Source organism: Astatotilapia calliptera, chromosome 9 (assembly GCF_964374335.1).
Source record: "Astatotilapia calliptera chromosome 9, fAstCal68.1, whole genome shotgun sequence".
In the NCBI taxonomy this organism is placed as follows: Eukaryota; Metazoa; Chordata; class Actinopteri; order Cichliformes; family Cichlidae; genus Astatotilapia; species Astatotilapia calliptera.
Genome location: NC_137430.1, coordinates 35,150,524 through 35,166,639, shown reverse-complemented (window position 1 = coordinate 35,166,639; position 16,116 = coordinate 35,150,524). Strand labels below are relative to the sequence as shown.

General features: G+C 51.7%; 2 protein-coding genes across 3 annotated transcripts in view; one reads left to right on the top strand and one right to left on the bottom strand.

Moving 5' to 3' along the window:
- Window positions 1–15,869, bottom strand: part of kmt2ca (lysine (K)-specific methyltransferase 2Ca) — a 50,155-nt gene extending 34,286 nt beyond the window's left edge. For both annotated transcript variants that reach the window (XM_080306860.1, XM_080306861.1), the window contains exons 1-13: window positions 15,274–15,869; window positions 11,680–11,910; window positions 10,269–10,348; window positions 6,843–7,380; window positions 6,458–6,637; window positions 6,307–6,329; window positions 6,139–6,222; window positions 5,903–6,012; window positions 5,569–5,719; window positions 5,325–5,499; window positions 5,104–5,218; window positions 4,853–5,016; window positions 1–4,586 (exon numbers count right to left, since the gene is read on the bottom strand). The exon at window positions 1–4,586 is cut by the window's left edge and continues 30 nt beyond it. In XM_080306860.1, coding sequence (XP_080162986.1) covers window positions 1–4,586; window positions 4,853–5,016; window positions 5,104–5,218; window positions 5,325–5,499; window positions 5,569–5,719; window positions 5,903–6,012; window positions 6,139–6,222; window positions 6,307–6,329; window positions 6,458–6,637; window positions 6,843–7,380; window positions 10,269–10,348; window positions 11,680–11,909 — 6,436 coding nt within the window. In that variant the 5' untranslated portion in view covers window position 11,910; window positions 15,274–15,869. The remainder of the gene's footprint in view (window positions 4,587–4,852; window positions 5,017–5,103; window positions 5,219–5,324; window positions 5,500–5,568; window positions 5,720–5,902; window positions 6,013–6,138; window positions 6,223–6,306; window positions 6,330–6,457; window positions 6,638–6,842; window positions 7,381–10,268; window positions 10,349–11,679; window positions 11,911–15,273) is intronic.
- LOC145431207 (uncharacterized) overlaps window positions 1–16,116 on the top strand; it is a 382,620-nt gene that overhangs the window by 162,795 nt on the left and 203,709 nt on the right. The window lies entirely within an intron of this gene.

Sequence of the window (16,116 nt, the reverse complement as noted above, 5' to 3'; positions counted from 1 at the left end):
CAGGACCTTGTTCTGGCTTCACGGGACTAACAGGACCAGGACTTGGGCTGGTTATTGAGGGAGCAGGGTTAATTGAATCACAAGCAGGACTGGCTTCACAGTGGAACGGGCTGGCAGAAGCAGGTCTGACACCAGGCTCTGCCTGCACAGGACTCACAGAGCCTGGACTTGTGGTGATCTGTTTAAAACCTGGATCCATATGAACACCTGTAGAACTTTGACCTGGGCTGTGTAAGGGACTACGCTGAACCTGCAGAGTGTCAAAAGAGACTGTTTGAGAAGGGCTAATCTGTGAGGGGGCGGGGCATGTGGGACTAAGAGGTGCCTCATTGGGAGAGGTTGAGCTAGGCATCGCAGTGTTATCCTGAGTGGGACTAGCATGGACAGGGCTAGCAGGACTCAGACTGGCCTGAGTGTAAGTAGCATCAGTGGGGATGAGGGGGCTTGGTGAGGCAGTGCACTGGTGGTTTTCTTTGGGGACCACTGCAGTACCAGCTGGGGACTGGCTGACTTGGTTCTGACTAATCTGGCCGGGGCTAACAGCAGCAGAGTCGTCGGGTACAGAGGCAGCAGGACTTGTTTGTCTGATACAGTCTGCAGGTTTATCAGCACCCATATCAGGCTGAGCCCCACTGGAAAGAGCAACTGTGTCCACATCAGGACTAGTGGGGCTCAGTGATGCCTCAGTAAGGCCAGTACTACTTTCAGTGTCAGGAGCCGGACTGTGAGGTGGGCTAACACTGGCAAAAGCAGCATGTGCAGGGCTGCTATGAGTTGTGCTAGCTAATGAGGAAGTTTGTATCTGCACTGGGCCTGAGTGAGCTACTACTACATGAGCAGGACTATCCTGACCAGCAGGACTAACTGGGCTATGACTGGTGTGGACATCAGCTACACTAGCAGAACAGGGATATGTTTCAGCACGAACAGGACTCCTCTCTGGGCCGGTATCACTCAGTGTACAGTGTGGAGGACTTGAACTACCAGAAGCTGGTGGAGGGCTTGACGGCTGTACTGCAGCCAGGTGTGAAGTACTGAAGGAAATCTGGATATGTGGCCGACTTGACTGACCAGGTGGACTTTCTGTCTCCTGAGCATGCTCATGACCTGACAAAACAATGCCACCGGTGACTTCTGAGTAAGCAGGGTCAGGCTGAGGACTGTCTGGTTGACTGGGACTAGGTTCTGACTGAACACCATCACTTGGCTGGATGGTAGCTACCTCCATCTCCTCATCCTGACAGGAGGCAAGGTGGATGGGTTCAGCCAGCACTGCTGATGGGCTACTCTCCCCTGGCACAGGGCTAGGGTGGCCTTCAAGACACATGGTTGGGCTTGTAGGCATCTGGTAAGCACGAGTGGGGCTGGCACAAGCTGAGCTGGCCTGGTTATGTGTGGGGCTAGCTCCTTCAACAACTTCCATGCAGAGCGATGGGGTGTTGTGAAGATTCTGATGAATTAGGCTAGCTGGGGGAGGAGCTTCCTCCATTTCACCGGCACAAGGTGAGCAAGCTAGGCTACTGTGTTTGGCTGAAGTGCTAATGTGAAAAAGGCTTTCTGGTGTCTGGAAATCTAGGACATGAGGGGGACTGGAATGATCGGGACTGAGCGTGCTACTTTCAGGGGGCACTGTGGCCAGGCTAGAGGTGTGGTTAAGGGGAGGAGGGTTATTTTCCAGTGTTTGGCCATCAGGGCTAGAAGGGCATTGTTTCAAGGAGTCAGGTTGTGTGGCATGGGTGGACTCCTGTGTGAGTGTTGAATGTGCAGCAAGTTCTAAAGTATGTAAGCTAAGCTGTGAAGACCGGAGAGCCTGAGCAGGGCTGGCAGGTTGGGACAGACTGCACCGTTTAGGTCTGAGTGGTGGTGACGATGGGCTACATGGAGCTGAGGCGTATCTTGCTGCCGATGAGAGGTCCTGGTCCAGTGTAGACGTGTCCTGTGCAGCCCCATACTGCAGAGTAGGGCTGCTCAATCCAGGGCTCTCCTGGTCCAGTGTAGATTCAGTGTCCTGTGAGGGGTTCCTCATGCCAGCTTGCACAGGACTACAGTCCGTTTGTAGAGCACTGTGCTGAGGCTGTGAGGCTGTGAGGCTGGGACTATGTGATCCACTGAGCTGCATAGCATTGTCCTGTGCAGGACTGTCTGGTGGAAGGCTGTGCCGAGCCTGCTCTGTCCCCAGCTCCACCCTGGGAGGAGTCAGCCCTGATTTGATAGGACTGTGAGGTGAAGGGCTGTGTAGAAAATGTGCAAGGGTACAAGCCATGGGACCACCCTGTACTGGACTCTGCTGAGATTCTGTGTCCATGAACTGATCCTCTGTGGAATTCTGCTCAGTACTTTCCTCAAGTTCTGCCAGATTAGAGTGAGACTGTGCAGGACTCTGCTGAAGGTGTAACGGGGTCCAGCTTTTCTGGTCATCTGTGGAATCCAAGTGGGATGCTGAGTAACTTTCATGGGCCTCTGCAAGATCAGGGCAAGACGGTGAGGAGCTTATTCTAAACTCTGCCACATCAGGATGGAGCTCTTCTTGATTATGATGGGATGCTGTGTGACAAGAGGGAGATGGCTCGAGTTCTATGACAGAAGGTGCAGTCAAAGGTACAACGTTTTGTTGGGGCTCCATAGGATCAGGATGGGAAATTACAGCACTCTGTGGGAGCTCCGTGACAGATGGTTGAGGACTTTGTGGGGGTTCAGTGTGAGATTGTGCAGGACTTGACAGGAGATCTTTGGGAAATGGTGCATTCTGTGGGAGCTCTGTGGAATCAGTGTGAGACAGAACAAGAATGTGCTGGAGCTCTGCTGAAGGTGATGAGGAACTTTGTTCTATGGGAGATGATGGATGACCTTGTTGAAGCTCTGCATTTTCAGATGGTGCAGGACTTCGGAGTTCAAGCGTTTGTAAGGATTTTGGTTGAAGCTCCGTGGAAATAGGCTGAGGTGGGAGCTCTGTGGGAGATGGTGGAGGATTTTGGTGGAGCTCTGTGGGAGATGGTGGAGGATTTTGGTGGAGCTCTGTGGGAGATGGTGGAGGATTTTGCTGGAGCTCTTTGGGAGATGGTGGAAGATTTTGTTGGAGCTCTGTGGGAGATGGTGGAGGATTTTGGTGGAGCTCTGTGGGAGATGGTGGAGGATTTTGTTGGAGCTCTGTGGGAGATGGTGGAGGATTTTGGTGGAGCTCTGTGGGAGATGGTGGAGGATTTTGGTGGAGCTCTGTGGGAGATGGTGGAGGATTTTGGTGGAGCTCTGTGGGAGATGGTGGAGGATTTTGCTGGAGCTCTGTGGGAGATGGTGGAGGATTTTGCTGGAGCTCTGTGGAATCAGGCCAGGATGGTGCAGGATCTTGGAGCTCTTTGAGCATTTGTAAGGAATTTGGTTGAAGCTCCATGGAAACAAGTTGAGATGGGAGCTCTGTGGGAGATGGTGGAGGATTTTGGTGGAGCTCTGTGGGAGATGGTGGAGGATTTTTCTGGAGCTCTGTGGGAGATGGTGGAGGATTTTGTTGGAGCTCTGTGGGAGATGGTGGAGGATTTTGCCGGAGCTCTGTGGAATCAGGCCATGATGGTGCAGGATCTTGGAGCTCTTTGGGAGATGGTGGAGGGCTTTGCTGCAGCTCTGTGGAAAGAGGGTGAGATGGTGTAGGACTGTCTGGGAGTTCTTTGGGAGACGGTGCAGAAAATTGTTGGTGTTCTACAGGAGTAGGCGAGGAACTTTGTTGGAGCTCCATGGGAGATGATGCAGGACTTTGCTGGAGGTCCTTGAGAACAGGGCTAGATGGTAAAGAACTCTTCAGAAGGAGTTCAGCAGAAGGAGGGAGCTCTGTAAGAGCTAGTGAGGAACTTTGCTGGACTGCCACAGGATACGGGTGAGATGGTGGAGGACTTTGTTGGAGCTCTGTGGGATCAGTTTGACATTGTGAAGGGCTTTGTTCCAACTCCATGCTCCATCCACTTTGTGGGAGAACTTTGGGAGTTTCTAGGAGTTTGGCAGAAACCGGGTGACATAAAAGACTTTCTTGGAGTTCTGTGGACTTTGGGAGAGTTGGTGGAGGACTCTGTTGAAGCGTGGCTTCAGGCTGAGATGATACAGAACTTCCTTGGAGCTCTGTGGACTCAGGGAGAACTGGCAGAGAACTCTGTTGTGTCTCCATACCCTCAGAATGAGACGATAGAGGACTCTGTTGGGGTTCACTGGCTTCAGGGTGAGATGTTGTAGAACTCTGTTGGAGCCCTGTAGACTGAGGAAGAACTGACAGTGGATTATTCAGGAGCTCCTGGGAGTCGGTGTGAGATGACGTAAGACTTGGTGGTGATGGTGCACTGAGGGACTTTGTTGTTCTCTGTGGCGGCTCCTCAGGGACGAGTTGACCAACAGGACTGGCCGGTGGAGCCTCTGTGCACGTTGAGACCGACGGCTGTGGAATGCTACTGGGTGGAGTCTGTGAGGGGCTAAGGGCGGCAGCTGATGCCAATGTGGGACTGTGTGGGTTTGGCTCCTCCTGTTGAGGTCTGCACGTGGAGCAGATGTACACTTTGGACCCCACCTTGCCCTCCCCGGCCTGGATGCTGCAGTCTGCATGGACAAACCTGCAAAACAAAATAGTTTTGTTTTCTCTTCATCACTGTCAAAATAAAAGCATATTTTAATAAAAGCTACCACCAGTGGTTTTAAACCTTTGGGACAGCCCGCCACAGAGGCCCACAGAGGCTGTGCAGTGAGGGCACAAAAGTAACTGAAGTTCATATATGAGAACCACTGGATTCCTCTTTCACAATAAAAGCCATGTTAGTTCTCTTCAGTTCAGGGATTTTATTGTGAAGCAGCCTCAGTGAAACAGATGGTGCTTGTGTACCTATAGCAGCAGACACAGGTCACGCACTCCTGTGGTGTGTAGAGGTCGGGGGTGTGGCCACAGAGAAGGCAGGGCAATGCTGGGTCACACGACTCGCACAGAAACAGGTGATTGGCCCACTGGCCTGATGACCTGACACCACAGCGGCAGCAGACTCTGCAGTTCTGGAGAAGATGAGGGGTGGGAGGGGTTTGTGAGGGTCATCCAAAGTTCAACACACAGCAGTGTGTGTACGTGTGTGTTTATCTCACCTTGCAGCTCCAGCCGGTGCTCGGCGTGTGATCCAGAGGTGGTGTGAGACAGTGTGTGTGGTAGGCTTTATCGCAGCGCTGACACACCAATAACGCAGCTTCATCGCCTTGCAGCCTGACACACAGAGAGCACAGGTGGAGGTTCACACTGAGGACACGCCCTCTTTACTCCATCTTCAAATACCTGCTCACCCCAGTCAATAACTCTGCATGTGTGTTACCTGCAGCTCTGACACACGCGACACTGAGGACACTGCCAGCCGGCCCGGCAGAAAGGGGAGGGGGCCACAGAGGGGTCCACGCAGCTGCCATGGTAACGGTTACCACAACAACAGCACATTAACAGGCTGCCAAGCTCACTGCCGCCAGAGCACAGAGCACAGGGTGGCGAGGACCCTGAGGAGACATGATCACGTCACGTTATGACATCACAACCTCACACCCGCTTCAGTCGGCGCCTCTTACCTGCATGTGCGTGCCTTGTACACAGTGTGCGCCTCTGGTTCCAGTCCAGGTGGGCTCCGGCAGCAGCAGCGCAGGGGAAGTGGTAGCACCGCCCACAGTCCATCTCCTGACAACGCAGCGAAGCTCCGAGCTGCCGGCAGAACGCGCACACCTGGACAGGTGAGAGATAGATGGGGTTTAGGGAGGAAGCTGTGGGTAAACCTTTGTATTCTCCTATTTTATTTTAGTCTGGCTCACAGACCCAGGAACCGAGCGCTTCAGCTGATGCACAGTATTCATCTACCTGAGCTACACAAGGAGGAGGGGCTACTGACCAGACGCCATGAAAACCCACCTGTGTGCTTCCTGTGTCGATGGCTTTGTCCACGTAGAGCAGTGATTGTCCCTCGCCTCGACACACCCCCTCTGACCAAGTGGCACACTGCAGGTGAGCACAGCACTGACCTGTACACGCACACACACAGGAGGTTTAAAACACACACACACACACACACACACACACACACACACACACACACACACACACACACACACACACAGAACAGGATGCGGAAGAGGAGGAGGAGGTACCTGTGGGGTCAAACAGTGATTGGACGTTGATGTCATGAGGAAGGCCGATGGGTCCAAGCTGCTTAAGGAACTCTGAGGAAGACTCTGAAACAGCAGCACACAGTGAACAGTCAAACATCAACAACAGCGATCAGGTTGGAACTGTTTCAGTGAACGGGGAGTACTCACCACACTGTTCTGGACTGCAGCACCTGCGCGCGCGCGCACACACACACACACACACACACACACACACACACACACACACACAGGTCTATGGTTAGCTCGTGACTGTGGTGCCTCTGGAAGGAGAGGGGAAAGAGGAAGTGATGTCACTTACGTGGCCGGGGCTTGGCTGCCGCGGTAGCAGTGGTCGTGGCAGTCGTTGTCTCGGTCAGAGGAGGCGCGGCGATTGAGGATGTGGAGCGGGATGTAGCCGGGCGTCGGGCCGAACACCACCAGCCGGCCCTGGCCCAGAGGAGGCTCGTCGCCGTGGTAACAGAAGGCACACTGCTTCAGCCTGGGGAGAAAAAAACGATGCGTTCAGGAGGTGAGGCGTCACCTGACAGATGACACGGACATTTATCTGCTTCAATCAGGTTCATCACAAAGTCACGTCAGATCTGACTGGAGACATTAAATCTGGAGACTTTCAAAACAAAAGCCTCCCCGGTTTGCCTGCTGAGTGCCGTTGTGGGTGTGCAGGGCGGTCCACAGGCACTCACCTTTTTTTGGTGTGTCCCAGGCTGGGGGTGGGCGAGCCCCCGGAGTCCTCCGACAGAGACCGCTGGAACAGCGGGGACAGCGAGTCCTCGTCCTCCAACCGCAGACAGGGGGACACTGGAGGACTGGAGCGGGGACTGACGGCCGGACTCTGCTCCACGGGGCCGGCCCCGTCCTCCTCTACTTCTATGGGAACCAGGCTGCAGTCCACATCCATAGGGGTGGGGCTGTGACTCGGACTGGGCTGGTCTTCCTCCACAGGATCAGGATCAGGAACAGGATCAAGATGATGGGATTGGGATGGAGGGCTGGAGGGGGGGAGAAGAGGGCTAGAGGCTAGGGGCGGAGCCTCTGAGTGGAGTCTGTCCTCCACCTCCCCCTCCTCAGCACTGGGAGCCAGCTCAGGGTCGGGGGGCACCGGTCCTGGATCCGGGTCAGGATCAGGATCTGGACTGGGCTCGTCCTGGGCAGGTTCAGAGCTTGTTTTGGATTTTCTCCTGGAGGTGGAGCGCTGCCGCCGTGTGGTCTGAGCCTTCACCTCTGTGGACACGCACACACACAGTCACAAACGTATGCAGGACACAAGAGGTGCATTGTGGGTAACATAGGCACCATCACACGTTCTTAATCTCCAGCATGACACCATGTTTTATGTCAGAGCGGGTGAACAGCACTGGTGGAGGTGTAGATGCCCTCGTGTGGGCGTACCTGAGCAGGTGAGGTTCAGGCTACGTCTGCACGTACACGACGTTTTCGATCACTGAAAACTTTTTAAAAACTCTGTTTTTGTGTTTACATGTGGACGAGGAAAACAGAGATTACTTACGCAACGTCAAATGTTTGCATCCTTTTTGACGTCATACAGTGCGCCACGTTATTGTTTACATGAGACGAATTTCTACAACGGTGGATAGAAACAAAACGCTGCTGTTAATCTGACTGTCTGCAGTTTTTACACACTCACACAAACACAGAGGCGTCAGAGTGAACTCCACCCAACACAGACGCTCTCTCAGCCCAAATCCTGACATCGGTTTTGATTAAATTTAAATGTTTTAAATTAGAACGTATGTGTGCTTTCTGTTCAATCCTGAGTTGTGAGTCTACACCAGCTAAAATACTGTTTTTTAGAGGTGGGAATCACCATACATCCCACGATACGATATTATTGCAATTTTTTAAAATATTTTGCGATATTCAGATTCTGTACATAAAGTTAAACTTTATCAATATTCATTTTATCTAATATCAAAGTCTCACACTCAGTCTTTCTCTCATTTCAGTTTTATTGTTGACAAACTGAACGGTTTGTATTACAGTCTAGTCCAACTTAGCCGAATGCAACCATCTGGTACAATTAGAGATGGACCGATCCGATATTACGTATCGGTATCGGTCCGATACTGACCTAAATTACTGGATCGGATATCGGAGAAAAATAAAAAATGTAATCCGATCCATTAAATATCACGAAAGCACCTCACAAAACTTGCAACACGCCGTAACTCACCTCAGAACGTTAGCACGTCGAGCAGTATGCATCACGTGATAGAGCGGCTGTGGCATGCCGGACCTGTCGGTGGTCTGGATAGCATGTGGAGCTTCGCTAGCAACCTGGCATTTCATCTCCGACAAAGTTATCCCGAGAGAAGTAAAGCAAGTGTGTAAGTCCATCTCTGAATGTTTGTAAAGCATTCCTGCGTTAAGCTTAACGAGCGATATATGGAGCGACTGCCTCTTCTGCTGCTACTTCAATCATGAAACTGCTTAATGATCAGCTGATCGGCTTTTCTGTCGCGAGTCCGTCTCTCTAGTTTGTTTTTGGCCCACTTTGCACCAGAAAGAGGAAACCAGCGGCTGAACAACAGCAGCACGTTTAAGCTTGATCAGCTGTTGTTAGAATTTATTTAATATTACTTTCTACACCAGGATCTTTTTCTAGCTGACGCTGGTAACTGTGCAGGGGCGGATCTAGCAAAGTTTAGCCAGGGGGGCCGATAGGGCATGAACAGGGAAAAGGGGCACAAAGACATACTTTTCTTTCTTATTCTCATTTAAAATGTCGAGCTTTTAATAAATAATTATCTGACACCCAAAGTTTTAATTTGATGCAAAATGAATAGAAGTCAATTACTGTATATAGTGACTATTAAGTCTAATATATATACCCTAGTAAGCTATAGTACTTTTTCCTTTGGGAAGGTACCATCTGTGCAGTCTGCAATTTTGTTGAAGAAAGATGTTGAATCTATTTAATATTTCTTGAAAAATAATTGATTTCTGTGCATTTTTTTTCACACTGCATCAAATTAAGGTTGATTACGTCGATTAAGCATCATGAGGTGGAGTGTGAGGGGTGGTTCCCTATTTTTTATTTATTTATTTTTGTTGTTGCTGGGAGTTGGAACCCTATTAGTTAGGTTGCTTAATATTTACGCTAAGTACTCTTTAAAATACCAGAATAGGGAGGATGGTGTAGGTCTAAGTTTATTAGATTGATCAGTGTTGCTGAACTATGAAATATTTTTTTTGCATACAGGTATAACAGAATAGCTTTAGTGTAGTTGTTGTTTTAAACTTGAGTATGAACTTATACAAAATGCAGCAAGATATTTAAAAAACAGTTTTGTTGATTAAAAAACACTATATCGGATTCATATCGGTATCGGCAGATATCCAAATTTATGATATCGGTATCGGACATAAAAAAGTGGTATCGTGCCATCTCTAGTTACAATTACAGCTATTCTGAACTATGCAATATGAAAACTATGCAGCCCCTTCAGCAACTGAAGAATTTGAAAGTAAATTAAAACAAAATATAATTTTACATTAAATAAAAAAGTTTTAAACTTAATTAAAATAAAACATGTCTTAAATTAAAATAAGTAAACTGTCATGTTTATTGCTGCCAAAAAAACAGTTAAACACATTTGGACAGTGTCAGGATTCTTGCTCAGAAAAAGGATCAACGTGCTCTGAAGTCAGAGTTCCAGTCCACAAAAACTTTTTTTGTAACAAAATATCGATTTCTGCCGTCCCTGTATTGATACATTATTAGCAAACAAAATATCACGATACCACACAGTATCGATTTTTTCCCCCACCCCTACTGTTTTTGGATATTCACATTTGAAACAAAATTAGCTGCCTTTCGAGACAAACAAAAACTTTCCAGAAGTCCTTGAAACCCGTTTCCTCTTTCCCTCCCAGGCTTCGAGACTTCTGATTGGCCAACATTTGTACACGGCTAGGATTTGGCATATTCTTGACAACATTTGACTGCGTTTTTGGCGGTTACATGTGGACAGGATTCTTTTAAAAACGGAGAATCTCAGTTTTCAGAAATAGCCGTGTACGTGTTGATGTAGCCTCCAACACTCAGACCTCGTAGCCTCAAACACAGACATCCAGCTGGTTCTACACACCTGTCTTCTGGAGGGGCTTCGTCTCTGTGGCATCCATGCTCTCTTCATCCTCTACCTGAGCTCGTCCTCGGCTCCGCCCCCTGCGTGCACGCACACACACACACACACACACAGACACACAGAGCAGTTAGAGGTTAACACAGTGAAGGAACAGCATTAACCCTCTGGATCCTCCTCCAGCTGTGTCCCCATTGAAGCCATTGCAGCACATCTGGATCCCTTCGATGTGAGCGCCATGCCTGACTTGTGTGTTACAGCAGGAGGAGATCAGCTGCTGCGTTACATCATCACCCGACTGAAACGAGCATCAAAAAATAAAAAAGAAAAAAGAAAATGTCAATGAAATCAGGAAAACAACAGTTAGCACCCGACGCTGCTTTCTCACAGCTGTTTGACTCCGCCCACAGAAACAAGGACGGCGTTGGCTCCTCAGACAGCTGCCTGAAGGTCCTGATGAAACGCACGTGTAGCCCAGCAGGTCACAGCTCAGACTCACGAGTGCTTTAACCGCAGAGGCCCAATCAGCCTGTGGCGGTGAGGGTCCTCACAAAGACAGAATTACAAACGTGTGTGTGTATTCGTTCTAAGCAGTTGGCTAATGAGCATCAGGAAACACCTGAATCAGGTAAACATGATGACATCACAACAGAGATCTGTGTGTGTGGCAGGAGGTAAAACCAGGAGCCAGCACGTGCCCCCTGTCAGACTCCCTCGTTACCCAGCATGCAACTTCCTACTTCCTCTCCAACACACACACCTGTATATTTGTCTCTGTGAGGACTCTTCCCTCCACAGACTGAATCTAAGCAGCAAACACACACAGTCAAAGTTTCAGGACCTCCAGCATCACTTCCCCTGCACTGAGTGTGGATCAGGTCCAGGCTCGCCCTGCTGGATGATTCTGGGTCCACCTCAGGGCGATCGCGCTGCTAGCTTCCACACATTTCTGACCCTCTGACTCAAACTCCAGACCTCAGATGTGCTTCTCTGTCCTAAAATAAGGAGGCTGTTACTCAGTTACTCTGAAGTGAAAATGGAGCGCGGTGGTTTCTAAACACAGTTAATGTCGTACTTTTACATCATCGCCGTGCTGCAGGTGGCGTTAGCCTCGTGGGACCACACAGAGCTGTTGCCGAGCTGCTCGGCCTTCTTACAGGTGTCGATTGTGGCCTGCGGTGGTCTGCACCATGCTGGATCAGGAACGTGAAGCTCTAAAACATCAGTGCTGACCCTGCTCTGACTCCAGGATCCTCCCCTCTGACTCACCTGCTTCATTTATGCAGAAATACCAAACATGCAGCTGCTAACCTGCAGCCACGTTGTTCAGCTGGAGGAGGCACCACGGATCAACCTGCTGCAGGAACAGGTGAGCACACCTGAGCACACACTCACATCACACACACACACTTACTTCTTTCTTGATTTGGGGGGCGGAGGGGGAGGAGGTGGTGGAGGAGGAGGCGGGGCAGCAGGTCCAGAGCGCCCGCTGCTCCCATCTTTCCTCGGTCGCCCACGGGGCCGCCTCTCAGGGGCGGGGCTAGAAGCAGTGGCTTTGGCCAGCTGAGCGCTGCGGCCGGCCCGAGTGACGGGAGGGGGTGGCCCTCTGTCCCGAGGCTCCTGAGGCTGAGCCTCAGATGGCATTCTGGGTAAAGAAAGAGAGAGAGGTGAGGAACAGGGTGGAGCTGGGATTTATGCTTCCCCTTTAAACCCACACTACACATAAGCCACGCCCACAAACCCTCTGAAACCTGACTGCAGCCCACCACCTTCTTCCTCTTCTACTGTTACTTTTGCAACAGGAAGCTGGAAGAGAACAAATAAACAAGAGAAGAGAAACTGTACCGCCCCCTGGTGTTTGGGCGGTGAACTGCGGAACACAGACGCTATAAACTCAGGACAGCCGCACAGCCATCAGGTGTGTCACCTGTGTGTGGTACAGTGTGTTCACACGTGAGCGCAGCCGATGCATAAAACGAGTTTCCTCACGTGAACGCTCCACAGCTGACCTGCTATTTCACACGAGAACAAGTCACACCTCAAAGTTTACAAAGCTGATGTAAAGGACTCAAAGCTTCCAGGCACGACAACGCACAGACACACACAGCCAGATGTTGGACACCTGCAGGGACTCCCCCAGGAAGAGCAGCAGCTCGGTGTGTGAGGTCACACAGAGAGGGCGCGCTGTGCGTCCTCTGAGCTCAGGTGAAGTACAGACGCCACGAGGACGATTCAGCAGCTCCTAAACGCTGCGCGACCAAACTTGAGGATCAGGTGACGCTCAGGTGTGCTGCATTAACACACCTCAGAGGTCAAAGGTCAGACTGTTCGCAGAGCCTCCTACAGAACGAGGAGGACGTGAACAACGATGGGAGGAGCTAACCAATACCAGCACGGTGCACAGCAAGCTACAGACCCTCCCACAACCTGTCGTAAGGAAGTTCTCAAGAACCAATCAGGAACACAGAGTTTTCCATAGCGACCGGTGTCTGGGCCTCGGTAAGCTAACCCTGCAGCGCTGATGGTCACATGACTGCAAACCCTCCACACGCAGACACGCTCAGTTTAAACCTCGAGCTTGTGATTCACACGGCCGCCGCCACACGCCCTCGCCGCCACACGCCCTCGCCGCCACACGCCCTCGCCGCCACACGCCCTCGCCGCCACACGCCCTCGCCGCCACACTCTCCCGTCTGTTTCTCTGCCCATTAACAGCTATGGCGCCATCATCACACACGGATGTAAGCGGCCCACGTAGTGCCGCTCAGCTCACCCTAAAGTCAGAACGGCAGGTGTAAGTGGTGTTTGAAGCAGCAGGTGAGGTTAAAGCGCCCAAAAGGCGGGCCGAGGGGCGACTGTTACTGACAAGAAAAGCTTCCTCAGTGACACCGGCCGCGCTGAACCTCTGCCAGGCGCCACACGGTCCCGTATAAACCACTTCCTGTGAGCTGCCAGAGGTGCGACTACGTTGTGTCTCTCTGAGCGTGAACAGAAACAAAAACTGATGCACCCGCCTGGACCAGAACGAAGCCGCCGCCACCTCACAGCAGCTCATCCAGCCACTCGTGCAACATGAAGCTGAGCGACCTTTGACCCTGTCTGCCTGTTGATCAGTGTCACAGCATCCTGCGTTGGTAAAGGACCCTGAGAGAGGTGCTGCCATCTGAGATGCTCCCGTGGGACATTTTGTTGTTTTTACTCGACGATCATTAAAAACGTTTTTATTCTGAGGAGGTACACTCAGCTCTGCCGCTGTCGGGTGGAGGCCAGCACCACCCTGTCTCATTGCAGGAAACCCCACTAACCAGACCTGGTTTCAGTCTGACGCCGCTGCGGCTCAACGATGGCGCAAACCATAACCGGGATTATTTTACTCACTGACCTAATTTGGATTATTTACCGTGGTCATCTGAACTTTATTAAACCTGGAAGGACAAACGGGGACACGCAGAGGACAGCAGGCCCAGACCAGCCTCATCGCAACCAACCAATCAGCAACCGGAACCCAGGTTACTGATCCTCAGGGTCCTGCCCCCTCACGGAGACAAATCAGCCTCGGTTAGCGTTGCCGCATGCAAGCTGCAGAGACTCAAAGCCAACAGCCGCACAGGTGCTCACTGAAAGGTTTGAACCTTCATTTCTGTGAGCTTCTGTTCCGCTCAATGACCTGTGATCACATGCCCTCCAAACGTCCAATCAGGGGTGGGAAGAGCCCAGCTGGCTCGAGCTGAACTAAACAGCGAGTGCATATGAGCTTCTGCTGAGGAACAAACACAGTGATCATTTCCACAAAATCACAGCTGACATTAAAACACGATTAACCTCTAACGTCCACGCTTCCTGTCCGACGGGCGGCGGGGTCCCTTCAGCTCGGCAAACATGGCAGAAAAGCAGCTGAGGAGGAGCTGCAGCAAACACGGCACGGAAACATGGCTTTACGGCGCCGTTTAGTTCAGGCACAGGAAGTAAACAAAAACACGAGCTCATCTTTAATCCCACTGGCTGATTAGCTGTGTGGGCGGGCAACCATCTATGTCCAGGTGAATTCACCATCAAGCGCAAGAGACATGTGGATGTTTGAAGTTTAAGGAGAATATCTGGTGTTTGTGGATGCTGGTCTCATCTTTGATCCACGCCACCAACAGCTGCAGTGCACCTTCACCTTAGACTGTAAACTACGCCTGTCTCCATATTCTGACTGTTTACAGACAAACGGATCAATCAATCAGTGAAAACTAACCAGCAGATGATCTGATTGACTCGATCAGCACCTGTGGGATTATTGGAACCAGATTAGGGTTGACTCTCGGATGGAACAGGTACAGGTGAGCGCTGCTGTTGCCTGTGTAGGTATTATCCCTCTGCTCTGTGTGCCAGCTTAATGTAATCCAGCTGTATACCCCGGGACCGATGAGGTGCAGCTCTCTGGTGTCAGCTGGTCAGAGTACTCACCTGCACAGGTGCACAGTGTTTACAGTGTGCTGATTAAACGGACCTAGTGCATATTTTGGTGTGTTTTTCACTTTTCTAGCTGCTGTGCGTGTACCTGCCCAGGTGTGCCGCTGGACACCAGGTGAGCTCAGTGTTGTGTCTGGTGAGGTTAAGGTCTCAGGTGAGCCTCGCTGGGTGGCTGTGTGTGGGTAACCTGCTGGTTAGCATGCTAATAAGCTCGCCTGTCACAGCGGCCGTGGAGCCCGGTACTGCCGCCTGTGAGCCCGCTCACAGCCCCACACGCTCGGTGCGGCCTCGGTGAGGGTACCGGGAGCCGTTCGGTGGTTCTAACTCGCTGTTTAAAGGCTTTCCTCCGGCCCGGAGCGGCTAGCGCTTAGCCGTTAGCTCGCTCGGACCGCCCAGTTGACTGATCACTTCTCTGTTAGCGTTAGCGTGCAGGCTAGCTGTTAGCAGCCCGGTCCGCGGCGCGCTAGTGGCGGGTCGGGATGGGCGGCAGGAAGCGGGACGTTTAGCGAGCCGCGGGAGTGTCGAGAGAATAGGGAAGAAGCGTCCTTACTGATTCGATGCAATTCTCTTTTTCCTCTCCAGCTTTCAGCCAACTTAGAGCGACGACTTCAAAGCCAGCAGCGAACTTCTGCCAACCTCAGCCTCCGTTTGACACGCCTGGCACGGCCGGGTCTCCGGCGGAACATTCCCGGCGGAGCACGGAGGGAAAAGCGCGGTTTTTACTCCGAAAACTGGCGAAAAATTAAAGTTGAAGCGGTCGCTCCGTCACGGAGGCCATGTTTGGGAGCAACCGAACCACCGCCTGTCAGTGCCAGCAGAGGAAGTAGGTCCCGCAAAACACGTCCCGCCTCGCCGGGCCGCACGCTCCCGTCAGACCCAGACACGGGCGGCGTGTACCGAGGATCGGCCTGTGAAAAGTGCCGGTGTGCAAGCCTCCACGCGGGCACCGGGAATATTTGTTTGTGTTGTGTAAAAAGTGTGTCTGACCCCGCGGAGGGATCAGTTGGAGGACTGCTCTGGTGAAGCGGCTCTGTCAGCAGACCTGGAAGTCCCGGAGCGGAGCGCGAGGATCCGGACCGCGCCAGGCACGTGCCCGAGCACGGAGCAGAGGGTCGGGGTCAAGGGTCAGGTTAGTGTCGACCCGAGAGCGCCACGCCTGCAGTAAGAGGTTCCGGTTATTAGCCACTAAAGTTTAAAAGAGCCAAACTGTCCGTGACAGTGACGTCATCACCCTCATCACAGGGATGCTGACGTGGTGGGCGTGTCTGTCTTGGATAACACTGATGGTTATGATCGTCGTTTCATGTATTATGTATGTCAGACAGGAGAGAATAAGCTCCGCCCACAGTACCAGTATACCTGCAGCACCTGGAGCTGACGCCACACCCACCTC